We start from the raw sequence: 16,130 nt of genomic DNA, 5'->3' as shown, positions 1-16,130 counted from the left end.
TTCCAAGCAATCCTGTGTGCTTCCACAGACTGCCAGTAAGCCCTGTTAGGTCTTGCATCACCCCTGGCAAAAATTCTGGAGCTGTCTTTTCAGGAATGTGCCGAAACTGCTGCTGCCCTGAAGAGGCATTACAGCTGTCAGAGAGACAGAAACATGAGTCTGTGCTGCCCTCTGATGCACGGCATGAGAAACTACAGAGGAAGCTGCCTGGAATAAAATATTTTTAGGTATTTCAAATAAAATATTAAATATTAATACTAAAATTATAATCAAAAATAAAATAATATATAACATTTAAATAAATAACTAAACTTAATGTTTGAGAAATCAGACATTTATGTGATTGGACTGTGGACTCGAAACTTGCTCCAGTCTCCCCTATATATCTTGTTTTACTGCAGATTTTACTACAAGTTACTAGTGGACTAGTTACTGAAGGAGTAGTGTTTGAACAGTTGTTGCATACACTAGAGTCCTTATAAAATTATGATTTGACATTGCTGACCTGAGGAGGGATACGAGACAATATACGTGTGTTCATGCAAATCTATGCATGCCATAAAATAATTTGGCTATTTGGCCATTTTTTTGGCTATTTGTAACAGTACTCACTGTAATGGACACACACACACACTTGTTCACTGTAATGGACACACACACTTGTTCACTGTAATGGACACACACACACACACACTCTACAGTACATATATATATATATATATATATATATATATATATGTATATGTATACTGTATGTATATGTATATATATATATGTATATGTATACTGTATGTATATGTGTGTATATATATATATACATATATACACAACCCAAATTCTGAAAATGTTGGGACGTTTATTAAATTTGAATAAAATAAAAACTAATAGACTTTCAAATCACATGAGTCAATATTTGATTTACAATAGAACATAGAAAACATGACTAATGTTTAGACGGAGAAATTTTACACTTTTACACAACATAGAACTGCACTTCCTGCAGAATCTGGACAGACCAGGGACTCATGTAAGGATCCTGCTTGTAGACTTCAGCTCCGCTTTCAACAACATTATCCCATCACTCCTCCAGCCGAAATTAACTCAGCTCTCCGTCCTCACCTCCGTCTGTCAGTGGATCACCAGCTTCCTGACAGATAGGCAGCAGCTAGTGAGGCTGGGAAAATTCTCAACCAGCTCCCGTATGATCAGCACTGGAGCTCCTCAGGGCTGTGTTCTCTCCCCACTGCTCTTCTCCCTCTACACGAACGACTGCACATCTAAAGCTCCTAAAGTTTGCAGATAGCACCACAGTCATCGCCTTCATTCAGGACAGTGATGAGTCTGCTTACAGACAGGAGGTTAAGGAGCTGGCTGTCTGGTGCAGTCTTAACAACCTGGAGCTTAACATGCTCAAAACTGTGGAGATGATCGTGGACTTCAGGAGAAACCCCCCTGCTCTCCCCCAACTCACTATCATGAACAGCACTGTGACTGCAGTGGAGTCATTCAGATTCCTGGGCACCACAATTTCTCAGGAGCTGAAATGAGACAATCACATTGAATCCATTGTGAAAACGGCCCAGCAGAGGTTGTACTTCCTTCGCCAGCTGAGGAAGTTCAACCTGCCACAGGACCTGCTGAAACAGTTCTACTCCGCCATCATTGAATCCGTCCTCTGCACTTCAATAACTGTCTGGTTCAGCTCAGCTACCAAATCTGACCTCAGAAGACTATGGAGGGTAGTCTGGACTGCTGAGCGAATCATTGGTACAACCCTCCCCACTCTCCAAGAACTGTACTTATCCAGAGTGAGCAAAAGGGCTGGTAAAATCATTCTGGATCCCTCACATCCAGCACACTCCCTCTTTGAACTGTTACCATCTGGTCGACACTACAGAGCTCTGAGCAACAGAACGACCAGACACAGAAACAGTTTCTTCCCTCAGGTAATCCATCTCATGAACACTTGACAATAAACGTGGAACACACAACATTATTATACATTATTTATTCATCACACATACTTATTTTCATTTCATATTTGCACATATCAGACCTGTACACACATAATTGTCCATATTATATATTGTGTTTTTGCTATTTTGTAAATATTTAATAATAATATTTAAATAAAATAAATGTTATTTATTAAATACATCTTATTTATTTATAAATAATACAAATGAAATAATATATTTCATATTTTCATATATATATTTCTATTCTAAGTGTAGCTGTTCCTTGAGTTACATCCATTGCTCTCAAGCGACCGGAAGAGGGATGTGATGTGAAAATAACATTGGACCGTTTTTGTTTTTTTCTTCTCTTGCAGCAGATCTTCCGATGCATTGTAACAGTGTTGAACATAGACTCTTGAACACATCTGTAATGGCGCGTTGACTGTCGGATGTGACTTCGGTGGGATAAACGATCGTCAAGATCCCGAAAACAGGTATTTACTCAGTTTGAAGCGAAAGATAGTGAAGTTTCTGAAGACAAACTGAAGTTGTTGATTTTTCTCAACTCTTTGTTGCGATTGAGAAACACTCTTGCGTTTCGACAGATCAGATGTGTGCTGCTGTTGCGCTCGAGGTGATTCACAACTTTGTTTTGTCAACTTTGGACGCTTTTGTTAGACATCACAGGTTTATTAACTTTTATTTGCAGGCGATTGTTTGAAAAAGTTTGAATAGGCTACACTGACAATATAATTTAGATTTTTTGTTTGATGGGGATATATCGATAGAATGGTTAAGTGTTTTGTGGCTGTAATTTCACTTTATTGTCTTGAACAGTTTGTTTCTTTCTGTCTGTTTTAAAGTTGCTGCTTTGGGATTTTATTTGTCTCTTGTCATCAGCTTTATAAATCAAGCCGCAGTGTGCATGTTCTACTTTTACCTACAAGAACTGATTACTGTTACCTTTACTACCGCTAAAAAATTTTAAATGTTTTATATTATGAATTCTGCACGAATGATGTCCGATTCAATGAATCATTTTCTGAGTCGGTTCACTAACCGGTCGCGAATCAGACTGAATCAATCCGAGCGTTTATCCAGTCAGCGATTCAATTCAAATTGGAGAACCGTCTATTTCGAATATGTTGATTCGGATCATTGTGAGTCGGATAACTCATTGAACTGAGAATCGAATCTTTCGGACATGATTCATAACTCCTAACTTCTGATAGATTGAGTTTGAGTGTGCTATTTTACTGATGGGGTGAAGATGAGTTCTACAGTTTTACGCCTTGCATAATAAGAATTGGTTTTAATAAATAGCTTTTTATCAAAACATTATGAAAATATGGAAATTTTGAGAGAGCCTGGGATTACACAAAATTTGTATTTTAAAGAAAACCAGTTCGAAGGGAGCATAGGTTAATATGAACTTTGAATGGTATGACAATTAGATATTAGATTGAATTCTACACTCTAATACTCACTATAGTATACTCATTGTCACGCAATGCTGATGTTGTTAACAATAATAATTTGCACGGTTCGATGTGATATGAGCTAACCGATCGTTAGATTTAATCACCATTGGTGGCTGATTTATTGTAATGCTTTTTTCCTCAGTTGGTCAGAACAAATGTGGCAGACTTGTTACATGTTCAGATGACAATATACGGTGAAAATTCTTATTTGGGTCATATATTCCAAGACGCAGACTAGAATCTGTGATTGCGAAGTACAGTAAACATCCACACCGGTGTGGTAACCGACTGCCACACTAACAACCCCACACAAACAAGATAATTACGCAAGTAACTGCAATTCCAGGTTTTCAAACATAGATGGCGACAAAGAGGCAAAATTTACGGACTGCTGCTTTAAATGGGCCATTTGTTGTTTTCACCCAAGTTGTGATTTTATACAATTTATCTTATTCAAAAAATGGTTACATGTTTTTATTTGTTACTTTATTTTACAAAGTTTAATGATTCATGCATTGTTTTGTCTTTTATAATTGCTTTACTGTTTAAACTGTGCAGAAAACCCTAAAATAGTGGAATGTTCCCATTGTGACAACTTCCTCTTAAAAGTGTTGTTGAGCTCCCGTCTCCTCTATAGAAAAAAAAATACTTAAGCATTAAAGAAAGTTCACCGAAACATGAACATTTTCTGAAAATGTACTCACCCTCAAGCCATTCAATATGTAGATGAGTTTGTTTCTTTATTGGAACAGATTTGGAGAAATTTTGCATTACATCACTTTGAACTCTCATTCAGACGGCACCCATTCACTGTAGAGGATCCACTGGTGAGCATGTGATAATGCTGAATATCTCCAAATCTGTTCTGATGACGAAACAAACGCACCTACATCTTGGATGGCCTGGGGATGAGTATATTTTCAGCAAGTTATATTTAGGGTGAACTTTAAATGGAGTGTATTAGAACCATTCACCAAAGACTTACAAAAGCTGCAAAATCTCCTTGAATCATTATTGATTATTAGGAATTGGTGATAGATTGATAGTTTGCTGCTTTGAAAAGTAAAAGATCTTTGAAATTCATCAGATTCACCTGTTTCATGTGAGATGACAGGTTAGTGATATTTAATAAATCATAAAGCATTTGTAGCTGAGAATCTGAGACATTTCATCCCCGAGTTTAATCTTCGTAAAGCCGATTATAACAGCGATTTCCTCTGTGCTTTTTATTAAGTATGCTGTTTTTCTTTCTCCTGTGATGCAAGAAAGTATTGTATGCCAGAGCAGAGGTCAGATGTTGCCTAACAAATGAAAAATGCCTTGAGCGTAAATTCTCATGCTCACAGCTCTCGTTTCTGTCTGTGTCTGATTATCAGGCTCTCTGTTCAACATTTATCTCTGAAAGTTACTGCAGACCGTAACACTTGAGAGAATCTGCAGCAGTCCAATTGCTGAAGCCATTTTGAGGTCAATGAAGAAATGATTTCGGGTTATGTCATAATGGGGATGAAAGAGATGATGTGTTTGTTATAGAGGCAATATGAATTTAAAGAAAGAGGTTGAGTGATATTTACTGTAAGTATCACAGATGATGAATTACAGTGAAGCCTTATACACTAATGTCCAGCATAAAATACTGTACAGAGAATGCAAGTAAAGCTCATTATTTACAATTTAGTTCTGACCCGAATGATTTTCCAGAAATAAGAACAGATGATGCTCTTAATCTTGTCTTGAAAATGTGTAGGTTTGCACATCCCTGTTCTGTCCTTTTTTTAATTTCATGTTTTCTGGGGTCAGTAAAAATATGTATAAAGTTGTGGTCACAATTATTGGCACCCTTGGTAAATATGATCAAAGAAGGCTGTGAAAATTAATCTGCATTGTTAATCCTTTTGATCTTTTATTTTAAAAAAATCGCAAAAATCTAACCTTTCATTGGAGAATAAGAATTTAAAACGGGAGGAAATATCATTATTAAATAAATGTTTTTCTCAAATACACATTGGCCACAATTAACGGCACCCTTTTATTCAATACTTTTTGAAACCTGCATTTGCCAGTTTAACAGCTTTAAATTTTCTCCTATAATTCCTGATGAGGTTAGAGAACACCTGACAAGAGATCATTCCTTCATCCAGAATCTCTCCAGATCCTTCAGATTCACAGCTCCATGACGGTGCTTCTTCTCTTCAGTTCACCTCACTCATTTTCTACAGGGTTCAGGTCAGAGGACTGGAATGGCCAGCAGAAGCTTGGTTTTGTGCTCAGTGACCCATGTTTGTGTTGTTTTTGAGGTTTGTGTTTGGATTATTGTCCGGTTGGAAGATCCAAACATGGTCCATTATAAGATTTCTAACAGAGTCAGTCACTTGTTGATTTTTTATCTGTTGGTATTTGATAGAATCCATGATGCCATGTGTCTAAACAAGATGTCCAGGACCTCCAGCAGAAATATAGGCCCACAACATTATAAATACAGCAGTATATTTCATTGTACACATGGGTTACTCTTTATCCCTGTGTTCACCAAACCCATCTTGAGTGTTTGCTGCTAAAAAGCAAATTTTTTAGTTTCATCTGACCATAGAAGCCAGTCCCATTTGAAGTTCTAGTTGTGTCTGACAACTGAATATGCTGGAGATTGTTTTTGGATGAGCTAGGATAATTTTTCTTTAAACCCTCCCGAACAAGGGGGCTGTTTTGACCCCAAAACTCAACCTTTCTCTACAATTCTCCAGCTGTGGTCCTTGAAGAGTCAAATTCTCCTCCTCACCGTGCGTTAGGATGATATTTCAGGCAGATTCATAACATTTTCTGTTGATTGGAAATTCTTAATTATTGTCCTGATGGTGGAAATGGGAATTTCCACTGCTCTAGCTCTTTTCTTAAAGCCACTTCACTAATTTGTGAAGCTCAATTATCTTTTGCTGCACATCAGAAATGTATTCTTTGGTTTTTCTCATTGTGATGGATGATTAAGGGAATTCGGGCTTTGTTTTCCCTCCTGTTTATATTTCTGTGAAACAGGAAGCCATGGCTGGATAATTTCATGTTCATAAAATTGTAAATATGAATGGGAATATACTTCAGAGATATTTTATAGAATTTATAGGGGTGCCAATAACTGTGTCCAACGTGTATTTGAGAAAAACATTTATTTCATAATGAGATTTTCTCCCATTTTCAATTGGTTTAGTTCAATGAGAGGTTAGATTTTTGTGATTAAAAAAAATAAATAAAAGATTAATAATGCAGGTTTATTTTCAGAGCCTTCTTTGATCATATTTACCAAGGGTGCCAATAATTCTGACCACGACTGTATTTCTAAATAAATAATTTTATTTCACACATTCAGTTGGTGTAAACTGACAGTAAAGACATGTATACTGTTACAAAATAGTTCCATTACAAATAAATACTACGGAAGTTCTAAGCGGCCATGCATTATTATAATTTTTCTGTCTTGTTTTCTCGTGATCACGACTTAATTTTCTCGTGATCTCGACATAACGAAAGTTGTTTTGTCGTTATCACGACTTAATTTTCTCGTGATCTCGACATAACGAAAGTTGTTTTGTCGTTATCACGACTTAATTTTCTCTGTGTATTCGGCATGAGAAAATGCTATAGAAGCAGCATCATCGCAGCATCATGGATGATCGTATTCGCTTTTACTTTGATCAGGGACTCACTCAAACTGAAATAATAAAAATAAAAATATGGTATAAGTACCATCCCAAATATTGAAGGTGTTGTGTGTGTGACCGACTACATTGATCCATGATAGAATAGTACTTGTCATGCATATTCATACTCGGACATTTTAGCTCTGTGTCTGTCAGTGATTGACCACTTATACATAAGTGTTCGACACTTGAGAAGGAGGCTGTCGGGTCTGCAACTTTATCGTCGAAGACAATTATAGCAACCCTGATTTTCTCATGATAGCTACAATTACGTCGTGAGAAAATGGTTTTTAGGTTGAGATCAACAACTTTCGTTATGTCCAGATAACCACAAAACAAATTTCGTTATGTCGAGATCACGAGAAAATTAAGTCGTGATAACGACAAAACAACTTTCGTTATGTCGAGATCACGAGAAAATTAAGTCGTGATAACGACAAAACAACTTTCGTTATGTCGAGATCACGAGAAAACTAAGTCGTGATCACGAGAAAACAAGACAGAAAAATTATAATAATGCATGGCCGCTTCAGTTGGTGTAAACTGACAGTAAAGACATGTATACTGTTACAAAATAGTTCCATTACAAATAAATACTGTTACTAAAAGAAAAAAATTGTACTACAGTTTACACAAAAATATTAAGCAACACTGATATTACTGCTCATAATAAGAAATGTTTCTTGAGCAGCAAATCAGCATATTAAAATGATTTCTGAAGGATCATGCGACACTGACTGGAGTAATGATGTAAATTCAGCTTTGATATCACAGGAAGAAATTGCATTGAAACAAATATTCAAATAGAAAACAGTTATTTTAAATTGTAATAATATTTTACATTATTGTTTTACTGTATTTATTTGATCAAATAAATGGTGAAATGTTAACTTTTGAACGGTAGTGTACACAGCACACTAGTTAGTCTAAGTTACTCATTTACAAGCAGCAATAGTAGTAGTGATACAATGAAAAAACACTAATCCTGTATTTAAAAAGTGGGTCACTTCACTCTTTCACATTTAATATAACTTTCATATACCAAAAGAACATCAATGCAAGGACAGCTATTCTTGCATTTATTTAATTTTATTTATTTTAGACAATTTTACTCAAACAAATTGAGATTTCTGACTTTTAATTGCAGACTAATTTACTTTACAGACTTTATTTTATTTAATGCATTTGACCGACAGTTTTATCCAAAACAACTTGCATTGCATTCATAATATACATTTATCAGTTCATACATTCAGAAACATATAAACAGGAAACTATGCAGTCTATATTTGCTTGCCATATTAGTTGTTGTTTTCTTCTTTCCTATGGTTTCTTTCCATGCTCAACAAATAAAGAGATCTCCGCATGAACCCTTGAATAGATTAAAGGCTAAGTTTTTTTCAACTGGAGTTGTGGCCACAGTAAGTTTGTCCTTGAGTCAACAAAGCATTTGGTTTTGGATACATTGAGACTTTTCAGTTTTTACTATCCTGTTTTATTCCCCCTGTGTGGTGTATTTGAAGTACACTTGAGGTCTATCTAACCTGACTAGCTGGCTGTTGAATGAGATTATTTACAACATTTATGTCGGTTCTGGCTGTGGTTTGGTGCAGTCTCTCACTCTATCTCTCTGGTGAGCTGCCAGCGACTCTCTCTTGGTTTTGCTCTGCACATTGTTTATTGTGTTGCATAATTTGAGATGTTTGGCAGTAAGACTCAGCAGAGGCCATTGAGTGAACTGTACTACAGTTCCTTAACACCAGGATGTTGGAATGTGAGTGTGATGCATTTGTTTGTGTGCGAAACATGTTGTGTAGATGAGAGTGAGCAGAATGGATATACATTTCTCTCTGTCCTTTAATTCTAGCTCAGTAGGGCAAACACGTTCCCGCATGCTTGCGGAGGTTTGCATGTTTTGTCAGTATGCATGCATGCATGTACGTGCTGGTTGTAAGAGTCTGGAATTTGGGTAGGTTATGCGATGTGACTTTTTCATGAAACAGGCTGTTCATTGTTTGTAGCACTTTGTAAATTCAACATCTTTTTCAGTAAAGGAACAGCGTAAGCACAACATAATGCACTGTAAAAAAAACAAAATGCTTAAAAGTTGTAAATATAAAAAAGATTATTGGACTTTGTTTTACAAGAAAATACTATTTTCATCTTTTTACTTCTAAATTTCATATTCACGAAGACTGCGTTTTTTTTGGTATTTGTGAAATATATTTGCAATTTCATCATTTTGCCAGTGTAGTTTGATTTACTGTATATAGACTTAAATAAAAATTGGTGTAGAATTTAGGGCTGTCGCGATAACCGTAATATCACATGATAATAATGCTATTAACGAGCATAACCGCAGAGGAATGCAACAACCGCAGCAACCGCGATATTTCCGTGTTTTCTTTTTCGTAAGATATATGCGGTAAAACCGCATACCTCGCTATTGAGCCACTCAAAATTACCGCAAGCGAAATTCCTTCACCGTGGCAACCCTAGTTGAATTTACTTTGAAACAATTTTCTCTCAGAAACTGTTAGTAAATTTCACAAATACTTACAAAGAAATGGCAAGTAACACACTGATTTGAAATTTTGAAGTAGAATGACAATAATATTTTACTGTAAAATGTACTCTAATAATTCAATTAATAAAGATATTTATAGCTTTGAAAAAATATAGTTTTTTCACAGTCAGCTTTAGCCTAACACCATGTCCTAACTACATGTGACGCGTCATGCGATAAAATGTATCTTTTCCATGTTAAAGGGATAGCTCACCCAAAAATTTAAATTTGATGTTTATCCCAAGGGTATCCAAGATGTAGGTGACTTTGTTTCTTCAGTAGAACACAAACAATGATTTTTAACTCAAACCGTTGCTGTCAGTCAAATAATGCCAGTCAATGGGACTCACGGCTTTGAGAGAAAAAAAAACATACATAGACAAAACCAAATTAAACCCTGTGGCTCGTGACGATACATTGAGGTCTAAAGACACGAAACAAAAAACTGAACAGTATTTATATCGTTTTTTACCTCTGATCCGCCGAACGTTTCAACTGTCCTGAGCGTTCACACAACAGCCGGGTGTTTTGGTCTTCTTCTTCTTACTTTACGGTGGATCGCAGACTTGTAAGTGCATTACCGCCACCTATCTCTCAAATGGACCTTTGACACTCTATCTACAATCTCAATTAGGAGTTTCAATGGTCCATTTGAGAGATAAGTGGCGGTATTTGCATTAACTGTTTTGATTCGGAGAGTGTGTACTCTTTCGGAAGATGTGTAATAGCACCTCCTACCGTTTAACAGTGAAATCACAGAATGGCAGAAAATTGTCAATGAAGGGCTAAGAGTTAATTTACTATTAAACCTCAATAAATTAATGGATGTGTTTAGTAGTATATTACATTTTGATATAGTATTAAAATTGGCTTGGAGAATTGTGAAATTTCACTGATATTAGTATTGACAATTGATTTTTTTAGTATAGTAACAACTCAATAATAAATTATGTAAATTGTATGGTATTTATGCATCATGGTAGTTTTGTCATACTTCCTTTAAGTTATTCTGAATTTAAAGAAAATGGACTGTATTGCATGTTTTTTTAAGATACTCCCTGTTAGCAAAAAGTCTGTTAGTGCTGTTAATGTTTTGTTGCTGTGCTGTGTTTCCCAGTCAGTCACATGAGGCCCCTTAGAAAGATGAGCAAGAAGGCTGGAATCCCGGCACTGGACAGGCCTTTACATGAGCCAAACATTACATAAACCATCTGTAACCTCCATCCTCCTCTTCCTTTAGTACGCACGTTATATCTGCAGCCCCCCTTTCATGCAATAGCTGTAAAATATCACACAATACTCTTTGAAAATGTTTAATTTGTCTGTTTGATCGTGTGCATGCATGTGTTTTTGTTCACCGTAACAAGTGTATTATGTAATGGCTCATGGGGTATTCTCATCAACACACAGAGAGCATGCTGTATGCTATACACGCGAGTCAAGAAAATCATGATCGTGTTTATGTGTAATGATTAAAAACTGTTTCTGATAATACGCTACCGTTCAAACGTTTAGAGGCATGTAAGATTTTTTAAATGTTTTTGAAAGAAGTCTCTTATGCTCATCAAGACTACATTTATTTGATACAGTAAAAACAAATTTTTTTTTAAATATTATTAGAATTTCAAATACGTGTTTTCCATTTCAGTGGATTTTAAAATGTAATTTATTCCTGTGATGCAAAGCTGAATTTTTAGCAGCCATTGCACCAACCAAATTTTTTTTTGTAGAAACCATGATACATTTTTATATGATTTTTTATACTTCTTTGAAAAATAGAAGGCCTTTATTTGAAAATTGAAATAGAAACCTTTGTTACATTATAAATGCCATTACTGTAATATCTGGTAAATTTAATAAAAGTATCAAAAACAGTATCTTACTGACACCAATCTTTTGAATGGTAGTGTATGCCATATAATATATACACATTTTAAGCCAGATTTAATACATTATATTATTTAAATTACTGCTCTTTTGCAGTAATTAAAAAAATCTTTTTGGAATAAGTAAAAAAAAAAGACCAATTCTCAGTAATAACTAACTATTAACCGCGACTTTTGCCACAAACTCCTAATTTGCTGCTTCTTAATAGATAGTAAGATATGTGTTAAGTTTAATTATTGAGTAGGTTTAAGGAATGTAAAATATGGTCATGCAGAATAAGAAATTAATTTGTGCTTGAGTTCTAATAAACAGCCAGTATGCTAATAAGCCTCTAGTTAATAGTTAGAATTGGTCCCTTAACATAAATGTCTGTAGCACAACTAATCGATATAATCAGCCATGATCGCTTGTCTGTGGTGTTGTTTCATAACGGCCAAACTCACTGAACTTGTGATGGTTGTAAGTAATGGCTGTGTAATTGTCTCTGGGGTAATGGCTGGGGCGTGATACACTCGTGAAATCAGACACATTCCTGCGGTCTGAGGTTTGGGGAGCGAGAGAGACCCTCCACAGTAATCGCACTGCACTCAACACACTCTCAAACATGTCTGTCCTAACAACAGCACTAACATTTATCTCAGTCTTTCCAGCGCTGATACTCACTGCTATCAGAGGGGCCCTGCGGCCCTCGGCTCTGGAGGAGAGCAGTGAGGATTGGCTCAGGCTTTTGACTGAAGCTTTGGCCGGCAGAACACTGACTTGTCATATGTTGTTTCTGGTCTGTGTTTGGTAAGAAAATGTCTTCTAGGAACATAAATATTATCATCACAGAACACCCTAACAGCCACCAGGAACATCCTAGAAATCACCTCGAACACCCAGAGGAATCGTCAGTGCTAGGATGCGTTTTAGGGTGTTGCGAAAAATAGTTTCTGATAAATATTGCGATAGCGATTTAGATTGTGTGTGTTTTTCTGCTATAGGTTTGCTGTGCTTTATTTGTTTGGGTTGCACAATTTGGCTAAAAATGTTGTGATCATAAATTAAAATGACAACAACAACATTTATTATTATTATATTTTTATTCGTTTATTTATTTTAAAGTGAAATTGATAAATAATAGTTTATCATTTTTGCTTAGTAGCAGTATAATAATAATACGACTTTATTATTACTACAACAATAACAACAACTATCTTTTGTAATAATAACAATGATAATAACATTATTACAACTAAATAAAATTGATAAATGATATTTAAGAAAAACAACAATTAATAATAATTATGATTATTTTTGTTATTGTTGTTCAAATAATAGTAATTGGGACAACAGCAATGAATAATTGTTGTTGTAATAGCCTAATACTAATTATTATTATTATTATTATTATCAAGCAGTACTAGTATTATGAATACAACTACTACTACCAAATACAAATATTAAACTATTATTCTATTTCAATGTAAAAAAAAAACTGATCATTTAAGAAGAATGGGTCAAACTTTATTTAAAGTTTGAATTTTCTCTATTAAAGAACCATTAACTAAGACTTTTGCCTCAATAAACTTCTAATTTGCTGCTTATTAATAGTTAGTAAGGTAGTTGTTAAGTTTAGGTATTAGGTAGGATTAGAGATGTGCAATATGCATTATACATGCTAATAAAAATAGGTCCCTATACTAAAGCGTTACCGAAGAATGATATAATAATAATAATAAGAATTTAATTTTATAGTGCAACTTTAAAAATTACAATACTATTCATAAACTAATATTTATAGCTGTATTTTTATTTATTTTTAATTTGGCAAAAGGGGAGATGGTTGTTGCATGCTGTGCTCCCAAATGCACGTTATAGGCCATCCGATTTAATAATAGAATTAAATCATTTATAGCGATTTCAGTATTTCATGTATGACGGTTTATTTTGATTAATCACACATCCCTACTTCTGAAGTGTCTATGATATTTTGCTCTGTAGATATGCCTCAAATCACATACTTAGATGTGAATGAACTCAACAAGCCACATGATTTGAGGACTTATTCATCTCTGTCACAAGTTATGTTAATTTAATACTGCTAATAATAGGGTTAAAGGCTTGTCTCGATCTCTAAGCATAAATATGAGCAATAATAATGATGTTTGTTCTTTACCATTTATCATGAGGAGCAGGAGATGTGGAAAATGAGTTCCAAAGTTTTGGATGGAAACAATAATATGGCTATTTTATAGCTTGTTTGTGAGGAAGAGAGAGAGTCTGGTGGTTTCAGAAACAAAAAAACATTTTATTAGATAATCATGTCACAGAGTTTATGTTCAGCAAACCAACTTTTATTTAAAAATGCACAATAATAGGGCATGCATGAGTAATTGTTGGCAATAAAACATTATTGTTCACGTAAAGTTTTATGTGCAGTCCCACATGCAAATAACGGCATAGTACTTTTTACAATTAGAGTCTCAATGATACTGTGTGTTTTAGTCGTCGCTAATGAGAATCCTGAATGATTCCCAGCCACATCTGCTCTGGCATAGTTTGCATAGTTAGCATTGCAGTGATGCTAATATGACCGGTGGGTTCCCACAGGACTCGGAAAACCCAGAGGATTCTGCAGCTGTGCTGTGCATGAAAGCATCAGGGTGCCGATTTGTCTTGCGTTTACAGTCGGCTCATACAGAGTTTAAATGTTTGCTTCAACAGCAGAAATTATGTACCAGATGAAACGCAAGCACGCTTAAAATGCACAGAAAAAAAAAATATATATATATATATATACACACACACACACACAGGACCATTCAAACATTTGGGCTTGGGAAGATTTTTAAATGTTTTTGAAAGAAGACTCTTATTCTCACCAAGACTTAAAATACTGTAAAACCGTACATTTGTGAAATATTGTTACAATTTAAAATAACCATTTTCCATTTGAATATATTTTCAAATGTAATTTATTTCTGTGATCCAAAGCTGAATTTTCAGCATCATTACTCCAGTCTTCAGTGTCACACGATCCTTCAGGAATCATTCTGATATGCTCAAGAAACATTATTATTATCATTTTAAAAAGTGTGTGTGTGTGTGTGGATTCTTTGTATTGTTTTTAAATAGAAATCTTTTGTAACATTATGTGTCTTTACTGTCATTTTTAACCTATTTAATGCATGCATACTGAATAAAATTATTCATTTCTCAAACTCCCCAAACTTTTGAATAGTAGTGTATATCCCAAAATTATGGGTCTTGAGTCTCTTGTTTAATGTTTATATAGTAAGAGGACTTGCTTGGGTGTTTTGACATTAATATGGAAATTAATTCACTTCTTTTAAAATGTGCAATCTAGTTTTAGATTGTTCTTGTTCTGAATCTGAACCTAGTTTTGGTCTACAGTAAGCTCTGATATTGTTCTGTTTTGATTCATTTTCTGATTGTTACATGTTTATTTTGGCTGGAAATGAGTAGATGCTACTACTATGTTTCTTTCTGTTCCTCAGAGATGTAGTCTGTAGTCTGGTCTGTCGGCAGACTCTGAGGTCTCACTATGCTGCTTTATCTACTGCTGACCATCTCACTAACAAACATCAATGGCCAGATAGACCCAGGTAATCTTCTGACACAAACATATGCATCCATACAGACAGCTCCGAAAACATTCACTTTCTCACCATGTCCTTTTTCGACCTCCTCAGCTCATTGTCGTTATCCTCTCGGTATGGAGGACGGGAGGATCAAAAACGATGACATCACTGCCTCCAGCCAGTGGTACGAAACCACAGGCCCTCAGTATGCAAGGTAACATCAGCGTTATTATGGTATCATATGATATACTATTAAAGTTTTTGTTAATATTTTGAATTAGATTTTATTTTTTCTGTTCCAGCTTTAATTTTAGCTTTTTAATAGTTTGTGTACTTTTAGATATATATTTTTTTAAGTATGAAGTAAATTTAATTTATTATTTTTAGTTTTAGTTGTTTTGTTACTTCAAATTAATTTAAAGAAAAATAAAAAATGTTACAAGAAAATGTACTCGCTTAAAATAAATTTGTATCATTTTATTGGAAGTTAAGTTAAAAAAGAAAAATGAAAACTAATTATATATACCATTCAAAAGTAATTGGTTTTTAAATGATTTTTAAACATCCCTCTTATTATCACCATGGATTCATTTGTTTAATCAAAAATAAAGTAAAAAAATAATATTGTAAAATATTTGTACAATTTAAAATATTTATTTTCTATTTTGGCATGTTATTATATTTTTTGTTAATATTTTCAATTAGATTTTTTTTATTTTCTGTTTACATTTTGTTAAAGTTTTAGAAGTTTTGTTTGTTATTTTATTACTTTAAGTGAAAAATAATAATAAATATTGATGAGAAAAAAGTTTTTTGTTTTAATACAAATAAATAACTGTTTTCTACTTTGATATGCTCTCATTATTATATAATACATATAAGAATATTTTGAATTATTATTTTTTGCTTGTTTCTGCTTTAATTTTCTTTAAAGTTTTAGTAGTTTTGTTCTTGTTTTTTACATG

At 34.3% G+C, this 16,130-nt stretch overlaps 1 protein-coding gene across 1 annotated transcript in view; it reads left to right on the top strand.

Moving 5' to 3' along the window:
- Positions 1–2,254: 2,254 nt before the first annotated feature.
- LOC306870277 (discoidin domain-containing receptor 2-like) overlaps positions 2,255–16,130 on the top strand; it is a 34,147-nt gene continuing 20,271 nt past the window's right edge. The window contains exons 1-3 of the mRNA XM_079417449.1: positions 2,255–2,452; positions 15,082–15,189; positions 15,277–15,379. Of these exons, the coding sequence (XP_079273575.1) occupies positions 15,129–15,189; positions 15,277–15,379 (164 nt within the window). The 5' untranslated portion in view covers positions 2,255–2,452; positions 15,082–15,128. The remainder of the gene's footprint in view (positions 2,453–15,081; positions 15,190–15,276; positions 15,380–16,130) is intronic.

The sequence above is a fragment of the Barbus barbus genome (assembly GCF_936440315.1).
Source record: "Barbus barbus genome assembly, chromosome: 5".
Classification (NCBI taxonomy): Eukaryota; Metazoa; Chordata; class Actinopteri; order Cypriniformes; family Cyprinidae; genus Barbus; species Barbus barbus.
The sequence above is the reverse complement of the archived record's forward strand: the minus strand, read 5'-3'. Positions and strand labels throughout refer to the sequence as shown.